The sequence below is a fragment of the Empidonax traillii genome, unplaced genomic scaffold, assembly GCF_003031625.1.
Source record: "Empidonax traillii isolate 1590-97213 ecotype Southwest subspecies unplaced genomic scaffold, ASM303162v1 scaffold378:size984864, whole genome shotgun sequence".
Lineage (NCBI taxonomy): Eukaryota > Metazoa > Chordata > Aves > Passeriformes > Tyrannidae > Empidonax > Empidonax traillii.
The window spans coordinates 678,378-695,365 of record NW_020955571.1 but is presented as its reverse complement, the minus strand read 5'-3'; the positions used below and the strand labels follow the sequence as shown (position 1 = coordinate 695,365).

General features: G+C 40.6%; 1 protein-coding gene across 3 annotated transcripts in view; it reads left to right on the top strand.

The window, feature by feature from the left end:
- The window catches only part of ZNF704 (zinc finger protein 704), an 86,907-nt gene that overhangs the window by 53,888 nt on the left and 16,031 nt on the right, over nucleotides 1-16,988 (top strand). For all 3 annotated transcript variants that reach the window (XM_027893067.1, XM_027893066.1, XM_027893068.1), the window contains exons 3-5: nucleotides 8,771-8,874; nucleotides 12,987-13,219; nucleotides 16,837-16,937. In XM_027893067.1, coding sequence (XP_027748868.1) covers nucleotides 8,771-8,874; nucleotides 12,987-13,219; nucleotides 16,837-16,937 — 438 coding nt within the window. The remainder of the gene's footprint in view (nucleotides 1-8,770; nucleotides 8,875-12,986; nucleotides 13,220-16,836; nucleotides 16,938-16,988) is intronic.

The following is a 16,988-nucleotide window of genomic DNA, read 5'->3' as shown; positions in this document are numbered from 1 at the left end:
TGTGAGGAGAACCTCGGTGGGTGTCTCTTGAATTGCGGCAGTAGCAAGGATAACCCTGGCAGATAACTTACCTGTTGGCTCCTGTATGCCATAGAAACAATGGTTTAATGGTTCTACTCTGGGATTTGCTATCTTACTTTGACAGGAAGCAGAGGATCATCTCAGAGGTGTTTCTTGCCTGTAGTCTCCAGATCTCTTTCAGCAGTACTGGTGGCTGTGGACAGCCTTGCCCAGAGTCAGTGGCTTTTTTATTTCCAATTTTCTTTGCTTCCTGCTTTAAAAAAATAAGGAATTGGAAAGCTCAAAAAGAGTGACATCTGAATATTAACAGTTAACAGAAACTGACCCTTGGGTCATTTTTGAGACTGATTTGATTACAGCAAAGTGCTTGCCATCTTCTTCACAGTAGTAGATATACGAAGCAACAGGACATAATGCCTGTGGCTCTGCAGTTTGTGAGAGGAAAACTTGCAGGTTTCATCAGTGTGTATTTTATTGGAAAAAAAGGTATATTTTAATGTGTGGAGGCAAAAAAAAAAGTTAAATATTTTTAACTTTACTTACAGCAACTTTCTAGAGATAAATTGTGCTAAACAAATTATCCATGTAGATGCATAAGGACTGTATGTAGGCATTAATATTATAAAATGTATTTTGGGAATGTTAGACTTACATTCATGCAGTATGGGAACCATGCTGTTCGGAGTAAATAATGGGGAAAGAAGGAAGGGCAAAACATTTCTGACCTTGTATTTTCTCTTCTACTTTGGGAAAGACAAAGTTCATTACATCTACTTTAAGTGTATCTTCAGCTAATCACTGGTAAGATAATTCTTCTCAGAAGTTAAGGAAGATCTCTAAAAAAAGAATTTGACAACAGGCTGAGTGAGAACATTGTAAAAGAGACATTAGACATCAGAATGTTCGACTGTGGGGCCAGGTGAGGGTCACAAATGTTGCTTCTCTTCAGCAGCAGTGGGAACCAGCTACCTGGATAGGCAGAGTGTCTTACCCTCTCTGTGCTCTCAGGTGGCATCAGTTCCTCCCTTAGCACCTCAAAATGTTTCTTGGCACAGTTCTTGTTACAGTTGATAAGCTTGGATTCTCTGGGTTTTTTTCCTTTTATTTTGTTACTTTTCCATCTTTTTTCATCTTCAGCATGATAATTCATATTTCATTGAGCAGGACCTCTCAGGCATTGTAGCAAATGTTTCAGCCCCTTTCCCTGAGGAAAGCATCAGAAGTGTGAAATTTTCTTTTTGTAAACTGTACCCCATCAAAGTGATCTCATTTATGAGTGGGGATGTGCCTCTGAACAAGCTAGAACAGTAGCATAAGGCATAGGCAGGAAAGGGATGAACGTGAATATTTTGGATAAGTTTTGGAATAATTGGTCTGTTGCTTCAGAGCGCTATTGAGAGTTGGTTTGCGGAGACCGAGTTATTTCTTATATCAGCAAGTGACCTTTAAAGTAGAGGAAATGGAACAGAAAATCTTCCCAAAAAGTCTTCAAGGTTTGTGGATGACCATAAGGGATAACTGTTCCCTGTAGGGTTCTGTTATTCCACTCTGAATTTAATTTTTGCTTTGCACTCATAATCTATCAAGTGATTACCATTTATTTGATTGCTGTGTTTTGAAGCAGACGATTTCTGTGTCATATTCCTACTTCAGCTTCTGTCATTGCCCCAAGGGCTCTTTGCCAGCTAAGTTTTCCTGATATGTTGCAGCTGTTTGAAAAGTAAAAATTATTCATTGGATCAATTTTTTCAATATATGGAATAAATTGTTCCTGTAAACTGCAGCTTATCTCCCAGTGTGGAATTTAGCTTGCCTCCCTGTTCCTGTTTATGCAGAGCATTTAAAACCGTAGATCTTATCAAAGGCCAATAATTAGAGCCATGTTTTACTACCCATCCTCTCCCTCCCAGCTCCCAGCACTCTGTATCCTGTATTTTGTAAAACAGATAGTGGGATGTAGAGTTCAGTCCTATTCCCATCTGGATAGGTTTGAAATTTCAATTGCCTTCTAGGAAGTCAGACAAATTGCTTGAAAAGCAGTGATAAAAAAGGTTTCTAGGAAAAAGGCATTTTCCATCTGTTTTACAAAACTTAGGCAAACTTTTCTGGGGAGTCTTAGAGGGCAAAGCAGCTGTTCCTGCCACTGGACTGCAGAGGGACAGTGACAGCAGACCATATCTGTGAGGTGTGTTTACAGCAGTCAGCAGAAATCACAGTCGTTTGGCATCCTTTTTGTTGCTGATGCAGCTCTGCCAGCACTCCCCAAAGAGGCCTGGTGTGGTGGTAGCCTCCAGAGCAGACAGGGTAGCATCACTGGGCTGTACTCCCGCAGTGGGGAGAGGGTGCTCCAGGTGCTCCTGGGGACACACCTGGCTTGGAAAGTTGTCTGGCTTGAGGAGGTGGCAGGAATAGCAGAGGGAGAGACAGGCAAGAGCCCTGTGTGTGGGGGAGTACATCAACCAGCCTTTGGAACCAAATATCACAATTTCTTGGATATCTAAATGTACAAAATGGTTGTAAAAATGAATGGATTCTCTTCTGTCAAGTTTTAGTGTTTTTAGTGACAATGGCTAGAGAAATACATGTTTATAAAAACAGGCCTTTTTATTGCACAGCAGTGGAAAATGATACAAGGTCTGATGCGAATTAAGTAAAAGTCTTTGAGAAACCTGCCTGCATTACATATCACTTTCTCTTAATTTCTACTGTTAAAGGTATTTTCTGCTTCAGGATGCTGAGAACCACTTTGTGAATGTCTCCCATCTGTTAGGGCTGATTTGCGGATACTTTTTGTCTTTAAACTATTATGGTCCAAGTGGAAAGTCAGTATCTCAGTTATTGATGACTCTGTTGAGTGTTCTCAGGCTCGATAACACACCAGCCAGACTTCCAAAGGCCCTTTAAGTAACTGAATCACTAAATCTATTCACGTGGCCAGGAGGAGGTGAAGAGCTTTGAGGTGGCCTTTGGTGCATTTTTCGTTTTTGCCTTGAGAAGTGGAGGTATATATGGATTTTTTAGAAGAAAAGATGCTATATTTGTGTAATAGAAGATTTTTATCCTAATTTCTAGTAGCTGTCAGCGTAAAACAAAATCTGCTTGTGCATGACAAGGACGGCAGAAACAGACAGAGAAAGGCCCTTTATTGTGCATAAGAACTAGTCTGCAAATATAGTGTGGAAAACGTTAATTTTATGTTTGGTTACAGTGAGCAAAGGCAGAAACCCCTAGCTTCTAATTAGTGCATTATTATTGTGTCTCTGCTTCAAATATCGAACACCAGTTCTCTTTTTAAATGTGCAAATAGTAATTACCATTACAGTACTATACTGATTTAATATACTATTTGGAAATATTTCTCTTTGCTTTTTGCTTTATTATGAAAAGTTATGGCTTTTACTGAAGAATGCTGAGGACCTTGGACTGCATGTATGGATCATTCTCTCTATAGTTTTGCTTTTGTCTTTGGCAAATGGGTAATTTTTAATCTCCATAATCAGCAGCCAAACATAAGATCAACAAATAAGATCATTTATTTATCTGTACTGTCAGTATTTTGAGTCCTTAGATGATAACCAAGTGTTATTGTAAACATAAAGTATTTTATGGATTAAGAATATTTTGCAGCATGATGTAGATCTTTGCTCAGTGCAGAAGAGTCGTTGTGGTCACTTTGGATGCATGGAGTCACAGCCACAAACATGGCTTTTCTTCTGGTTCTTTGTTAGGATGTTGGTTTTGCCAGTAATGATGAATTGAAGAAAAAAAATTATTTTTTTTTTTACCTGTAGAATGTAATTCAAGGTTTTTATTTCTTTCAGAAGTGTTTCTGTTATTACCAGTGCATGGCTTGCACTGATTACTTAGATGATGGATCCTGTTTTTGGTGTACAAAAGCCTGTAGCAATATGTTTATCAATCAGTATTGGTGCAGTGCCCAGTATGACAGCATCAGTGTGATGTGGCTGTAATCAAGTGATCAGAGTCAGACTTCAGAGGTCTCTTCATGAGAATTTAGCACATATAAGTATGGGAGGGAGATATAAACAGGTATCTAAAGATACTATTATTTTGTCCTAGTTGTAGCATATTAATGCACACATATTTATAGGGTACTTCCTTAACAAAAGGTCCAGGTGTTTTGTGAACCATTGTCATAAGCTGTTTTTTAGTGGAGGACAGTAGCCAGCTAACATAGCATAGTAGCATTTTTGTGCTTGGCTGCCTCTGTCCTTATCAATCCTAGTTAATTTTTAATTTTTTTTTTTTTTTTTACTGTCCCTCTGGTGAGGATAGCAGTAAGTAATAGGTAAGCACATGCCTCTGCCAGGACAAGGGAAAATATAAACCTTTTAATAAATCTGAATGTTTAGGGCATATGAGCTTCAGGTGCGTATTGTTTAGAGAGTAAATTAAGGAAAGGCAAGCTCAACAGTGCTGGAAAGCAGGGATATGTGATTCTAGAGAAGAAGGTTGAATCTGTGACCATCGACTTTTGTAGCCAACATCCACCTGAAGTAATTGGAAATACCCTTCCCTTTCCCCTCCCCTTGGGCACACGTCCTGGTGCAGCAGTTTCTATCCCCATGCATCTTGGTCCTGCCAGCTGCAGGATGCTGCTCTCCCTCTCCCTGGCTTGGTGGGAGCAAAGCCCTGGTGAAGAAACGCTGCCTGGTCTGCATTCCTGTCATGTTGGGGCAGCTCCAGAGTGTAGGAGAGCACTTTCCATGCAGTGAACCTCTGCCTGGTTGCTTTGAGCTTTGCTGCACTGGAGCCAGAGGTTTCTGGTCAGGGAATTAACTGAAAGCTTTGGAGTTGTGGACAGGGAAAATGACGTGTTGTTTTTTTTTTTTCTTTGCTTCAAATGAACTTAGATGTCATTTTGAGTAAGGTCAGTTTTGTCAAAAACACCTGCTACCCCTACCGGTTTCTCTGCTCTAAGAATATTCTCCAGGACCCTTAAAATATGCTTGAATATCCTTTTTTCTAAGAGGAAAAACTGCAGGCTATTTCGTCTAAGGCAGGCAAATAATAATGATAGATTAAAAACTTAAAAACTAGAATAAAATGTGTATTTCTAAAGATTTTTTTGAGAGCAGGTTAATAAAATGGTTCCCAACACAGATATGATGTGACTGATACAGAAGAAAATACAGAAGTGTGATGTAGGTGTGTCTAGATGGGATTAACACTTAGTGGGGAGTGTGAAGGTCACAGTGGCCACAAGCAGGCAGAGGAAATGGGACAGTAGGAGATTGGATATTGTGTTGGCTTGGAGCACTTGCATAGCTTTGGACTTGTCTTGGACCCACTTTTTCTTATCTTTTGCAGCTTAAACCCATCCTTTCCTTGTAGGAAGCTTTGACTGAGGAGTATGTGATGGTTTCTTAACATTGATAAGTTATTGTCAAAAAAGTAGTAAATTCATCAGCAAAACCAAGGAAAGGATTGAGCAAGAGTAAATGTAGTAACTAAGTTTAATTTGGGCTTGGCTATTAAAGAAAAGGAGGCTTCTGTTGGCATGTGTTTGGATTTACAAAGGATGCAGAACTGTCTGGTCTCAAGTGCAGACTGGGTTGACACAAGCACATCCATCGATATGTTGGGAAATGGTTTTTTGGAGACTCGAATGTAGGATTGGAGGAGAGAAGAAATCTTCATAGCTGATGTAGATGATAGTACAACTTATTTAAATTTCATTACACCTAATAACAGTATAAGCGATATCAGGGGTTATAACTTCAGTCCACAGAAAATTACCTCAGCAATGGTGAGGTCAATGTTTTGTGAACAATCCATGTGTAACAAACGAGTTATTCTCCCCTCTGAGTGCAAATACTGTTTAACAGCTGTATGCAGGTTCAGCTTTCCAGCAGAGAAAGCTGGAAAATGCTGGGGCAGTCTTAAAGCATCAACTCTCATGCGATGCTGACTAAATGCAGATGGCTTAAGTGGTTCCTGTCTTCAGTTTTATGCTTGCCTATCTCTTGAAGGCTGCTGCTGCTGCAGTAGTACTGGCTGAGTGATATATGAAATATGTGTGTTTACATTTATGAGCCAAACTGTAAAAATGTGTTTAGGAGCAGAGTCACAGAAGCCAGCACTTGTAGCTGCTAAAATTCTTGTGACTGAGAAGCATGAGAGGAGCATTCCTTGTTTGTTGGATGCAGCTGAGGAGCTCTAAGTACTAAAAATGATCGTGATTCAAAATGGGCAGAGAAAAAGTCCAAAGTTTGTTTTATTTGGGCTGTTAGCCTATTAAATTGGATCAGGTAGAAAAAAGCATTCCAGTAATTGCAAGAGTATGGTTTAGCATGGCTAGAAATGGCAAGGATTCTCATGACTGTTCCTGTCCTTTGTCTACCTGTATAAACTTTCACCTTAGGCTCAAATGCCAATGCGGACAATTTTGGGACATAACAAAGTTACTTGGAGAAAGGGTTAGTTTTTCAGAGCAGCAGTGCTTGTCATTGTAGAGGGGAGAAAAAAAATCAATACAAAAGATCTAGAAGAAGTTAAATTTATAGACTACTTGGGGGAACTTTGGGATTAGGTCCAAATCTACACTCTGACATCTCAACACCAAGTAGGGAAACACTTGCATCAGCTGCTGTGGTGTGATTTTGCAATTCTGCTGAGGCCTGGATGAGAGCAGGTTAGTCCTGTTGCCACACACACAACCTAGTTGGAAGAGTTATTGCAAACACTAGGGATCAGCTTCTGCAGCATATCCGGAACTTGTGCTCACTTTGTCCTCCTGTGTTGCAGAAGTGGAGACATTAGTGGTTCATCCACAGCAGGATAAAGGTGTAGGGACAGTTGGTGTTGTCTGGCAGGAATGGACTACAGAGACACTGAATCTTTCTCAGAAAGTGGATTTTCCTACTGGGATATTAAGTAATTGGAAAATCACATGGCAGGGCTGGTTTTCAGAAGGTGTAGCAGTCTCCATGTCATCCCTGAGGAGGGGTCTTCTGAGCCCAGAGGAATTTGGCATTCTGAGTGAAATACTCCTCTGCAGGCATGAGGACTTGATTGGTGACGTATTCAGGTCTCAGTTGATTATAGCAGATATCCGAGACCTTTCCAGTACTTGACGATGACCATATGGCTGTTGTGCTCTTTGCAAAAGCCTTGGCTGAGGGAAAAGAAGCTTTCTATGGATATAGTCATAATGCAGCAAGAACCATCATCATTGTTTTGGTTCCAGGCACTGATGTGTTGCAAAAGACAGTCGGGAGAGCTAAGCTGTTGTGTGGCATGGGAAAGTGTTCATCAGCATCTGTGTGGGTCCTTGCATTAGCCAGAAAGCAGCTGTGAACTGCTTCATGGACAAGTTCGAGGTTTGCTCACTAAAATATCAAGAGGCTTTGACTGCAGCGTAGTTTCCAGTTAATAAGCCTTCCACCTGGTGAGTGAGATAGGATTCTAGAAAAGGGGGTGCACCCAGCATGTCCTATTTATCTTGGTGACTTACCAATCAGCGGGAAACATCAGATAGCTGGCCACTTCTCATATTGGGCTTTAAATTGGACTCAACGTGACTGGTTAAATAGAGCTCCTGGCAAGGCACAGAATGCAATTCCAGAAACCCCACAATGCAGCATAGAGGGGGGGAAAGTGACCTTTTGTGAGAACAAAATTAACTTGACCTGTACGAAATGAAAAAACGGTTTTGGACATTGGTCGTGTTTGAAAGCAAATGGTTACAAGAAGCTGTCTGCTTTGATTCCACCCACAAGGTAGAAATCCCACAAGGTTGGAAGGCAAAAGTCTGCCAAATTTAGTGGGCTTAGTAGTTTTATTTTGGTACGTTCACTCTTCAGAAATTTTGCATTGTGAGGAAGAGAGTTACTCTTATGAGAAAAATATATAATTTTTACAGACAAAATCCTGCATTGTCTTAAGAAAAACATGACTGCTTGAGCAATGGGACCCTGCTGGCATTGTCTTCTGTCCAAATCTCCTCCTCCCTCCCCTGGAAAACTGGCTGCCCTCCTTACTACCTATTCCCCATGTCCTCTGCTCTGATTTACACAGGTTCCCACCTAAGGGAGTGATGGGCCCCTCTCTTCCCACTCTGCCCATCACACTTGAAAAAAAAATTTTCCCTCTCTCTCTCTCCCCACCCTTGCCCCCCCCCCCGCCTGGTTTTTATGCCGATTTACTAATTATTTGAAATAACTGGTGTATAATCTGTGAAAAATTTAGGATCAGTCTTTTGGAGAGAGTAGGGAAAGGTAAATAGCATTAAGCAAAAGCAACAAACTCACATCCCTTAGATCCAGTTCATAGTTCTTCCTCACCCTGCAGAGAGTAGTGCATGTTATTAATGTTGCTACTAATCTTATCCAGCTTTGCATCTCTGTGTCTTCATCCAAGAAAAAGAAAACCAGCTTAAGTATACACTTAGCTCTAAGAATATGAATAGCTGAAATTCTGAAAAGTAAAGAACAAAGTTGAAGTTACAGAGGGTCGCAGTAGTCCTGACAATTTATACAAAGATGTATTCTCTTTTCCCGCTTCTTTTCCTATTTACACTGAGCTAGTTTGCTTATAGTAGCCACTTGATATGCTCAGGTTGCCAGAAGACTAAAACTTTGAGAACTCTGCGCAGCAGCTTGTTTTTGTTACTGTGCTGTGCTGGCTTAGGGTTTGGGCTGGTATTAAAAAAAAACTTAAAAAAAAGCCCTAAAAAAAGTTAAATATTTGCTGATGTGTTTCCTGCCTCCCACTCACTGTGTTTCAGAAAGTCTTCAGAAGAACTGGACATGGATAAAGTAACAGCAGCCATGGTACTCACCAGTTTATCCACCAGCCCTTTGGTCCGCAGCCCTCCTGTCCGACCCAATGGTAAGCCTTTGGAGCCAGGGGCTCTGGGGAGGGGTGCCAGGACCGTTTATTTGGGGATTTGCATCCAGGGGTTGTGGCCGTGGTGGAGAACAAAGGCTGTCTTCTGGTATGCTGGGGTTCATACTGAGCTTTGCTCAAACCCGGTCAAAGCCTTTGGTGTAGCATTGTTGGAAATCTTTTCTGTAACTGTAACGGCTCCAGTTTATGAAATGGGAGGTGCCCCATGCCATAAATGGGATATGAGCACTGTGTAAGATATCCTGACCTCACTGAAACACTAATTTTCTGAAGATCTTGTTTACATTTGCACATATAGAATCCTAGAATTGTAGAATGGTTAAGGTTGGGAAAGACCTCTGAGATCACCAAGTCCAACCATCAGCCTGGCACCACCACCGTGTTCACCACTGAACCATGTCCTCAAGTGCCATATCCAGTAAGTGTGATAGCAGTTGTTCTTGTCCTCCACTCCATGGAAATCAGATCCCAAAACCACAATGAGGCAAAGCACTTTCAGATCAGAGCCCTTGGCTGAAAGGCCACACACTAGCAATCTGTACAGCAACAGATCTGCTTCTGCAGATGCAGGACTAGACTCTCAATTCCTGTGCTCTTTGTAACTCTCTGATGTCTTCCATCAGATCCATAACCCCTTTAGAGACTACTTCATTCATGGTATAGCAGAAGACACACAAATAAAAATAAATAAAAAAAGGTTTTGGTAATAAAGAGTTTGGTAATTAAATATAATTAATCTATGCAAGCTTGACTGGAGTTACAATAAATTTTTAAGTGTTCTATTTTAACGAATAATTTAAATTAGGACACCCTTGTTAGGATACCTCAGCATTGTTCGTATGACGCTGGCTCTTCTTTTCGCTTACCCTGCTAAACAGACGCTAGATGCCCTTCTCCTGTAAATAACTGGAAGACTGAGGAATACTTACAGATGCAAATTAAGAGGGATGTAGTCTTTGTATTTCTTCAGGCAATCCACTGAATGATGTTCTTAAAAGGAATTCATACCAAATGTCACATCTTTAAACATTTTTGAACAAACACTGTGTTTTTTCCATTTATTTCCAGAAAATGTAAGTTTTATCTTTGTAGCTGGAATTCTAGCCATGAACACCCGTGGCTCTTGTTTTTGTGCTTTCCAGTGTGGAAAACCAGAACTGTTTATGGAGTACCACTGCTCTGAGGAGCCCTGGGAAACCTCCTTCAGTGACATCCCCAATGACTGTCCTGCCTCAGGCAGGAGGTTGCCAGCCCCTGGGGAAGGCCAGCAGAAGGATAAAAACACACCTGCTCTCCAGCTGCTCAGCTCACAGCGGAAGATGGATCTGTGCTGATGTGCCAGGCAGGGATTTGGAGAGGCCGAGGCACACGCATGTCCCCCGCTTCATCCCTGTTCCTGGGGAGCTGCTCCGCTGTGGGTAGGGCAGTACTTGCCACCTCAAACAGTCTGAGCAGCTGACACTTGTCAGGAGCAGCAGTGCACAGTAGCTTCCCAGCAAACCTTTTGAATTGTAATAGGTAAATGGTGGCTGTTAGCTACCTTTGATATTTCTTCGTGTATTCTGAGTGCTCTTTGATATTTCTTCACACAGCTTGTCTGCTTGTTTCCCAAAATCTGGGAAGACTAGTCTGAAAAAGTAATTCACGTGTTTTCAGTAGTCACAGACAAGATTTTGAAGCTGTAGTTGGGCACCTTTTCCCTGAATATCTTAGTTTTGCCTGACTAACTAAGACATACTAAGGACTTAAATAAAAGTGTAAACACTTAATAATATAAAGCTCATTTGGTGTTGCAAGGCTAGGCTCTGATCCCACTAATATGAGCAACAAATGTACTAATGATTAGTTCTTTCTACATTCTTTTCCAAAAAAGGCTAGTAAGGAGCAGTGTCATTAAAGAAACATTGTTTAAACAAATGGACTTTTTCCTAGCAGTAAAAAAAAAAAAAAAACAACAACACATTAGCATTAATATTAAAGACAGATCTGTACTGGAATTATTGGGGATGATCACCCATGTAAACTGGATCAGAGTTTGGCCCTTGTTTCCCTGCAGCTGAGTAATATTTGGTCTGGTTCTCTTTCACACAACTCCAGCAGTGTGAAAAGAGCCTCCAAATAAGAGTAAGTTGCATTTATTTTTATTTTAAACTTTTTCACATTGACAGATTTGTTAGCATTAACGAGAACCAGTGTTTAGGGTTTTTTGCTGTTGTCAGCCTCATTCAGCCTTTTCCATACTTGATTTGCATCTCTTTCTCAGCAAGGTGAGGAGAAGCTGTAAACCCTGAGAATACAAAGTACTACCATAAATATATCAGAAAGCAGTAGTTGAAAGAGTGCTGTTTCCTTTGTTTTTCTTAAGAAATGGAAACTTTAAGCTATGCTAAGGTCACAAGTTGATACCAGATGTATTTCTTGGCTTTGGCACAAGACTGAAGTACAAATACTTGTAAGAGACAAAACCCACCTTCATTACAGTCACATGAAGTCTGTAATCATGAGCCAAAATGTGACATTTTCATATGTTAACTTAGTAGCTACCAGAAATCTATATGTCCTTTTCCAAAGAGGAATTGGAGGGGTAGAGGGGGAGGGTTGATCCCGTTTTTGCTGCATGGCCCTGCTCAGTAAAACAGTAACTCAGGGACTTGGCTGCTGCCTACTCAAGGGGGCACTGCATTCTGTTTTGTGAGCAGCCAGTGTTAATGATTTAGGATTTCATCCAAAACCAACAGAATTAGGAGGAAAAAAAACCAAAAAATTCGTTGGTTTTTGGGTAAGCTTTTGATATCTCACTTTCTTGCTGATATCATTAGTTAACTTACCTGTAAGATATTGAGAAGGAGTGAAGGAGTGACTTCTGCAGAACTCTTAAAGGCAGGCACTGACTTGAAAAGACTCTTCTCACACTTAACTGTTGTTCCGTGAACAGATAAGAAGTTATTTGCTTGCCAGCTCCAAAGTCAGGTATTGCACAATGCTCAAGCACCTACAGTGTCATTGGGAGCAGCTGCCAATGCCTGAGTTAGGGAGAAGCCGCACCTAAACCGTCCCTGCACATGGCCCAAGCACCGTGAGAACCTGGGGCTTCTGGCAGAGCTGCCTGTGGCTGCACCACTGGATGTGCTCAGGCCATGCCTTTGCTGAGCTGATGACCTACATGCTCCTCTCCTGCCAAAAGCCCTTTAGGGGCTGGGAAGAGCGACATGTGAATGTCCAGTGCCTGAGGACCTCAGCACGTGAAGCGTGGCTCAAGCTGTGCCTCGGACTGCATGAGCAGTGCCGTTACTCCCACCCACCGTGCTGTAGAGTATAACCTGTTGGTTTGTGTCTGCCTACCTCCTCATGTCAGGGGAACTGCTGCGGTGAGGAGGCAGTTCCTCCAGGGAGTAGGTGTGGAGGTGATCCAGTGTCTGTATGTTCCACTTCTGAAACCAGACGCCTATCAGTACACCTGTATGAAGAAAATGGGGTATCCCAAGGGATGCATGCCACCTCATGTAGGTGGAGACGTGTGTACTGAGAGATTATGAGACAATAGAGTATAATTATGGTTTTCTTTTGTGTTTTAATACCGGGATGATGATCATATTTTTGCAGATCTGCTTAGTGTTCTGGGGCTCAGAGTGTACGTCTCCTTTCCTGTTGGCCATGTGGGGCTTGCTCTCAGGCCCACTACAGTCACGTGTTCCTGTTAAAAGTTGAGGATGTATTTAGAATCATAGAATAGTTTGGGTTTGAAGGGACCTCTAAAGATCAATTTAAATGTTTTCCTTTAATCATGCGTGCAGTATCTGACTGTTTATTGCTGTTTATGCTCCAAACAGGTTATTTTTCCAAACCCAGCATTTCTTTTTACTTTGTCTTTGTTTTTTTTTGTTTGTTTGCTTGGGGGGGGGATCAAATGTGGAATATGTAATTTGTGTGCAGTGGGATAGATGGGGTGGTCCTTTCTACATCCAATGTTCTCACTTCCTTTATTGAACATACAGTTAATTATCAACATGGCATCTAAGCCTTAGAAAAAAAGAGCTCCTTAGCCCTAAAACAATGATACTTTTGTAATGATGGTTGTTATTGTTTCCTGACAGAATCCCTGAATGGATCTTGGAAAGAAGGAGGATTTGTGCCTTCTAGTACCAGCAGCAGTGGATACTGGAGCTGGAATGCTCCCAGTGACCAGTCCAACCCATCCACCCCATCTCCACCTCTGTCAGCTGATAGCTTCAAAACTTTTCGGACACCTTCCCAGCCAGATGATGGTATTGATGAAGGTGAAACAAGCAACCTTCTCTTCGATGAACCCATCCCTAGGAAGAGAAAGGTTAGCCTTGTGTTAAATTCCATACCCATGGGCAGATAGGATGTTGATAGGCTTATTTTGTTGTGAGAAATCACCCAGTAGCTCTGTCTGTGTATTCTTCCTTGGCATCCAGTTAACATAGGTACTTAGCCTAGTCAATGTGTCTCGTTCAACCTGGTCACCTCCCGCACACACACGCTGCCGTCAGCACCACATACTTCCTGGCAGATGGTGAGGTTCTACAGAGCCTTCTGCTCAGGAAACACTGGAGTAATTTCCAGAAGGTGTTGCCTCTGGCCATTCATGGAATTTCTGTCCTGCTTTGACAAATTCTCTGTGTGCAGGATGCAACAGGCAGCATTTATATGTCATCACAGAAACTGGATATGGCCTTAATAATCCTTGTTCCCTGAAAGTGCTGTTTGTCTGACAGCATGTCAGATACCTTAATACTGTGAAGCTTTCTCTGCGCAAACATATGGAGTGAAAGAAGGAAAGAGAGAGAGCTCAGCTTGGTGGCTTTTGATACAGTTATTAGCATTGGCCAAATTTATCCTCAGTCAGAGTGCAAAAGCAGACTAAATAAAACATGATGTAAAATAAAAAGAAAGGTCCAAAACTAACCCCCAGAAAGCACTCTTATGCTAGCAAGCAAGCTCCTCTGGAAGAAAAAGAAAACAAAGAGATGGCACTAGTCCAAGTTTCCATCCCTCCCAACACAACGGGACAGATTTTTACATACCAAGATGAAAAAGGGCTTTTTGTAAGGAGAAAAAACAGAGAATTTATTCTCCTTAGTGAATTTGTTTCTGGCTCAGTCTGAGACAGTTAATTGCTTCATCACCAGCAGGAAGAAGTTTTAATGATTGTTTAAACCTGTTCAGATTTATCCTTTTGCTCCAGAAGTTGCTTATTTGCTGACCCACGCTGTTCTTCCCTTGATCGTGGGAGAGGATTTTAAAATGTTTGTGTGTCTTGTTAAGAAGGAAAAGTATTTTGGAGGACACCTCTGTTATGATAAATTAGTAGTTATAGATGACTGTTAAACTAAAGACAGAGATGATTTGGAGGCACGTGGGACAGGAGAGTAGGGGTGCAGAAGTGTGCTGGTTTGCCTTCTGCTTCTCAGTTAGTGTTCATCTTAGTTACATCGTTCTCACTGCTCAGCTGTGATGAGACAGATGGGTTTACAGCTGCCATCTTTATTGTTTTCTAAGTTGCTTTCAAATATTTCTATTAATGCACCCACCATAGGTCTATTACACTATCTGTGCTGGTTCACAGGGATTTTGCTTTGTATGGCAAATGTTTTGTGTAGATAAACAATAACATTCCATGCCAAACTTGGTTTTATAAATTAACTTGCTTTCCTGCAGATTTTTTTTTTATTCTGGCCCCAGCAGAATACTTGATTTAAATACAACTTTGCACCTTTAGAAGCTGAAATAAAAATGTTTAGGTTATTTCTTCTTCAAGGCTGCAAAAGTCAGAAAGAATAAGCATGTAAATAGAGTGATTGGTAACCTTACTTCTACTCAAAGTTTCTTCCATTTCATATTAGGAGTCACTTCCCTTTAAGAAAGTTGTTTGCTTAAAAGTTTCCACTAATGTAGTTATTCCTCACCAAACCATTTATGTTCCCTTTTTTTCTTAAGTAAAACATTAAACCTGAATAGGCAATTTTTGGACTAGTCAGAAAGGAAAGCATAGGTTTTGTTCTTTATTTCTACTCAGTGAACTCTCACTTCACTATGTTAAAATCCACTGGTTTTTGCAAACTCCTAGCACTGACAGTTAAGGATCTTATGGCATCAAAACCACAGTGGAGCTAGGAAAATAATTTCACCCTCAAATTGGGGATGGATGTTAAACCCATTCTGTGTTCATAAAGATGCACAGGGTGTTCGTGATGTCACAGTGGGATTCCTAAAACCTAAATGATAAGCATGGCCTTCATCTTGTTGCTGTAGTTGGTGGTTGGTTGTGTGGTTTTGAGCTGATAGTAGTATTTAGTATTATGTTATAAAAGTAAGAAAAGGGTCGGTCAGAATTGCTAGATAAATTGTATTTAATTCGAGGGGGAAAAGGAATTCTGTATCTATCTGAATGATAGTTGTATTATGAAATAAAATAATAGAGAAGGAATTTATGTGCAATTTATGCCAAAGTAGAAGTTTTTCATATAAGCAGTGTGATCGGGTACCTCAAGTCCCAAATCCCATAGCAGCCATACTTTCAAACAGATGTTAGACTGACAAGTCTAGCATGAGAATGTTACTGCAATCAACTTATATTTTAGAAAGCCCATCAACTGAGATTATTTTTTTGTAAGTTATATTCTAATCATCATCTTTCTAGCAAATGCTGAAACCATCCACTGGCATGCAGTTCCAAAGGGTCCAAATTGAAGAAAGCACCAAGTCAACTTTTGTTCAAGATATTCACCTAATCTTACATGTAACTAAAATTACAGAATAGTAATACCGTATTTTGAAGCTCTTCCTCATGTTAATAATGTGTTCTGTAATCATGGAGAAAATTACTTTTGAGAAGTATAAACTACTTAGATTTTTTTTAAATTTAAAATGTACAAAATTGGTTTCATTTTTGAGTAAAATTAGCTTTTAAATATCTTCTGAGTTCTGCAACATCTGTGTTGTTTGTTACCACACAGTGTGCTTTATATTGACTGGTTTTCTCCAGTCTTCAAAATATCCAAGGTTAGGATGCTTATAACCTTGTTGGCTGTGCTCTAAATCAGTGATAACTCAGTTTAGATCAATGAAATTATATTAAAGAATATAAAAAGAATATTAAAATGAGAACATGCACTTTTTTTTTCTTTTACATATTGAACACAACCAGGTGGCTTCTCATTCTCTTGTCCAAATAAGGGTAACAGCAGCTTCTGAATGCAATAAAAGCATTTTTTTCCAGCTTATGGGTGAATATTGACATAGCAGAGGCTAAAGCCATGGTTTTCTGGCACAATAGTTTCTGTATTTTGCAAATTCCGTGAACGGAAACATTTATAAGAACTTGCTTTAGAAAGACCTGAATTTAAGAAGGTTCTTTGCATTAAATGAGAAGTCCTCATCAGTTTTCTTTTTTTGAAAGATGTGTAGACAGTTTTTATCTCATCTACCTCCTTTAGTGGAGGAACTTAAAATGAAAAAGCTTTGCCGGTAAATGAAGAGAGGTGAAGTTTTGTCACAAGCTGCTCCTGCAGCTTTTTACTGGGATTCTGCTGAATTCAGTAGGGTGACACACTTGACAGAAAGTATTAGATCATCACTAATTTGGAGGAACCTTCACAGTGTTTGGTAATTGTTTATCTGTTTTAGGTGGTTTGGTTTTCTTTTATCTTCATATAATTATAGAATCACAGAATTGTTTAAGTTGGAAAAGACCTTTAAGATCATCGAGTCCACCTGTTAGCCCAGCACTGCCAAGTCCACTAGTCCACAATCGTGTCCCCAGGCTACACATCTACACGTCTTAAATACCTCCAGGGCTGGTGACTCAACTATTTCCCTGGGCAGCCTGTTCTGATGCTGGCAACTCTTTCAGTGAAGAAATATTACCTAATATCCATACAACTTCCATATATCTAATCACACTTTACTCATAATTTTCAGAACTCCATGAAGGTGATGTTCAAATGCCTGTGGAAAAACTGCGGGAAGGTACTGAGCACAGCTGCAGGGATTCAGAAACACATACGGACCATTCACCTTGGGTAAGAGAGCAGTCTCTTCGGAAGTCTGAAGGATTTGGTCTAGCAGGGGAG